Here is a 1628-nt window from a genome sequence, read left to right on the forward strand (position 1 = left end):
TCCGGTGCATATGCTATAGAAATAGGTGGCTGTAACACTTGCTGCACATTCGACTCTGCCGTATGCACCCTTTTCATAAGATGTTAAAATGATCTGTGGTCTCTGCAGTCGCGTTCGCAAGACTGTTCTTCCCTGCTGAAGCCAAGGTTGCCATGCAAATTGCACAAGCAGACGTCACACCAGAAGTTGGTGGTTTTTCTGCAGCAAGTACTTCTGGTAAACTGAGGGAAGTCGATCTGAATGAGACGCCAGTAACAAAAAACAAAAGGCTGCGTTCAAGGGTGGATGCACTAGCGAAAACAGGTGCGAACATGAGTAGTCGATCTTTCCTTTCAATTTTACTTTGTCCGGTGCTATATCGTTGGATAATTTTTTTTTGAGAGATCGTTGGATAAATTGCTGGGTAAGCTGTTACTAGCTGTTAATACAACCATGTACACAACCTTCTACCTGAATAACTTAACGCCGTTTATTGGGTTCATTGATATTCTGTGCATGAACCTATTTATATAGCATGTGTTGTTCACAGTAAAAAACATGAACATGTAAAAGTATGTTGCCATTCTGGCATGTGGCACAAGTTCATTTCTACATATGTTTCTAGTATGTGTCTTTGCAACTTGTCATTGTAGGTATGTAAACATAGGTGTTCAGTGTTGTGTATTTGCATTCAGCTCGTTCTGTGTACACGAGCAGTCTGGCAATCATATTTATTCATGAATTAAACATGTCTGTGATGGTGGCAGTGGAACTGGGCCGTCGGTACTTCCCAAACTGCTCGCAGGTGCTCGACAAATTCTTGGAAGATGGCCTGCCTGATGGCCTTGATGCGTTCCAGCAGCAAAGCGGCACCCCTGATGAGCAACAGGTGAAGAAGATGCGCTTCTGCGAGGTGAAGGAGGACGTGCGCAAAGCATACAGCAAAGACACGGCCGATAACAGCATGTTTTCGGCCCTGTCGTCAAACTCCTCGTCCTCGGCGATGAAGTGAAGGTACTGTAACAGGCTGTTTTCTCGAGATGTCAGGGCTAAAGAGGGATCGCTGGCCATGCGCATGTATAGTGCTCACCATCGTGTAAAACCGAATATGAACATGAAAGGAGGCCCCAAAATAGTAGAAGATGATATATACTTTGCTGGACTTGGAGTTTGTTGGAGAAGGCTGTGCCGCAGATTCCCAATATCAGTTTCCCATGCTGGTTGCGAAGACGGAGCCATGGATCATCCAGCTTCGACGCTATGCATGCGTGCAGCCTGCTGTGTTTGTTTCGCATAGCTGCAATACTTATATGTTTAATAATACTAGAGAGTAGTAGGCAATTGAGGCTGTAGCGGAAGTTGGAACCTACCTTAATGTAAGTGAAAGGGGACAGTTGCCCTTTGTCGAACTGTTGTTATCAATACATAGTTGATTTTCGTAGCTCAAACTTTATAGAAGCCTAGTATAGCGCCAGTGCATTGCCATGGAATCAAAAGGAAAAGAGCAAGACCATAACGAGTTCATTTGCTTTGGATCAATCATCAATTTAGATGCAACAAGATAACGACATATTGCCTTTGATCCAAATTAATTGTCGCACACTTAGTACAGCTTTAGTACAAAATTATACTAAATGTGTGTAAATTAA

The 1628-nt window shown here is 43.4% G+C and overlaps 1 protein-coding gene across 1 annotated transcript in view; it reads left to right on the plus strand.

Annotated features, from left to right (window-relative positions):
- LOC119269122 (BTB/POZ domain and ankyrin repeat-containing protein NPR2-like) overlaps positions 1-1427 on the plus strand; it is a 3978-nt gene extending 2551 nt beyond the window's left edge. The window contains exons 3-4 of the mRNA XM_037550883.1: positions 109-303; positions 747-1427. Coding sequence (XP_037406780.1) covers positions 109-303; positions 747-991 — 440 coding nt within the window. The 3' untranslated portion in view covers positions 992-1427. The remainder of the gene's footprint in view (positions 1-108; positions 304-746) is intronic.
- Positions 1428-1628: the final 201 nt, after the last annotated feature.

This window comes from Triticum dicoccoides, chromosome 3A, assembly GCF_002162155.2.
Source record: "Triticum dicoccoides isolate Atlit2015 ecotype Zavitan chromosome 3A, WEW_v2.0, whole genome shotgun sequence".
In the NCBI taxonomy this organism is placed as follows: domain Eukaryota; kingdom Viridiplantae; phylum Streptophyta; class Magnoliopsida; order Poales; family Poaceae; genus Triticum; species Triticum dicoccoides.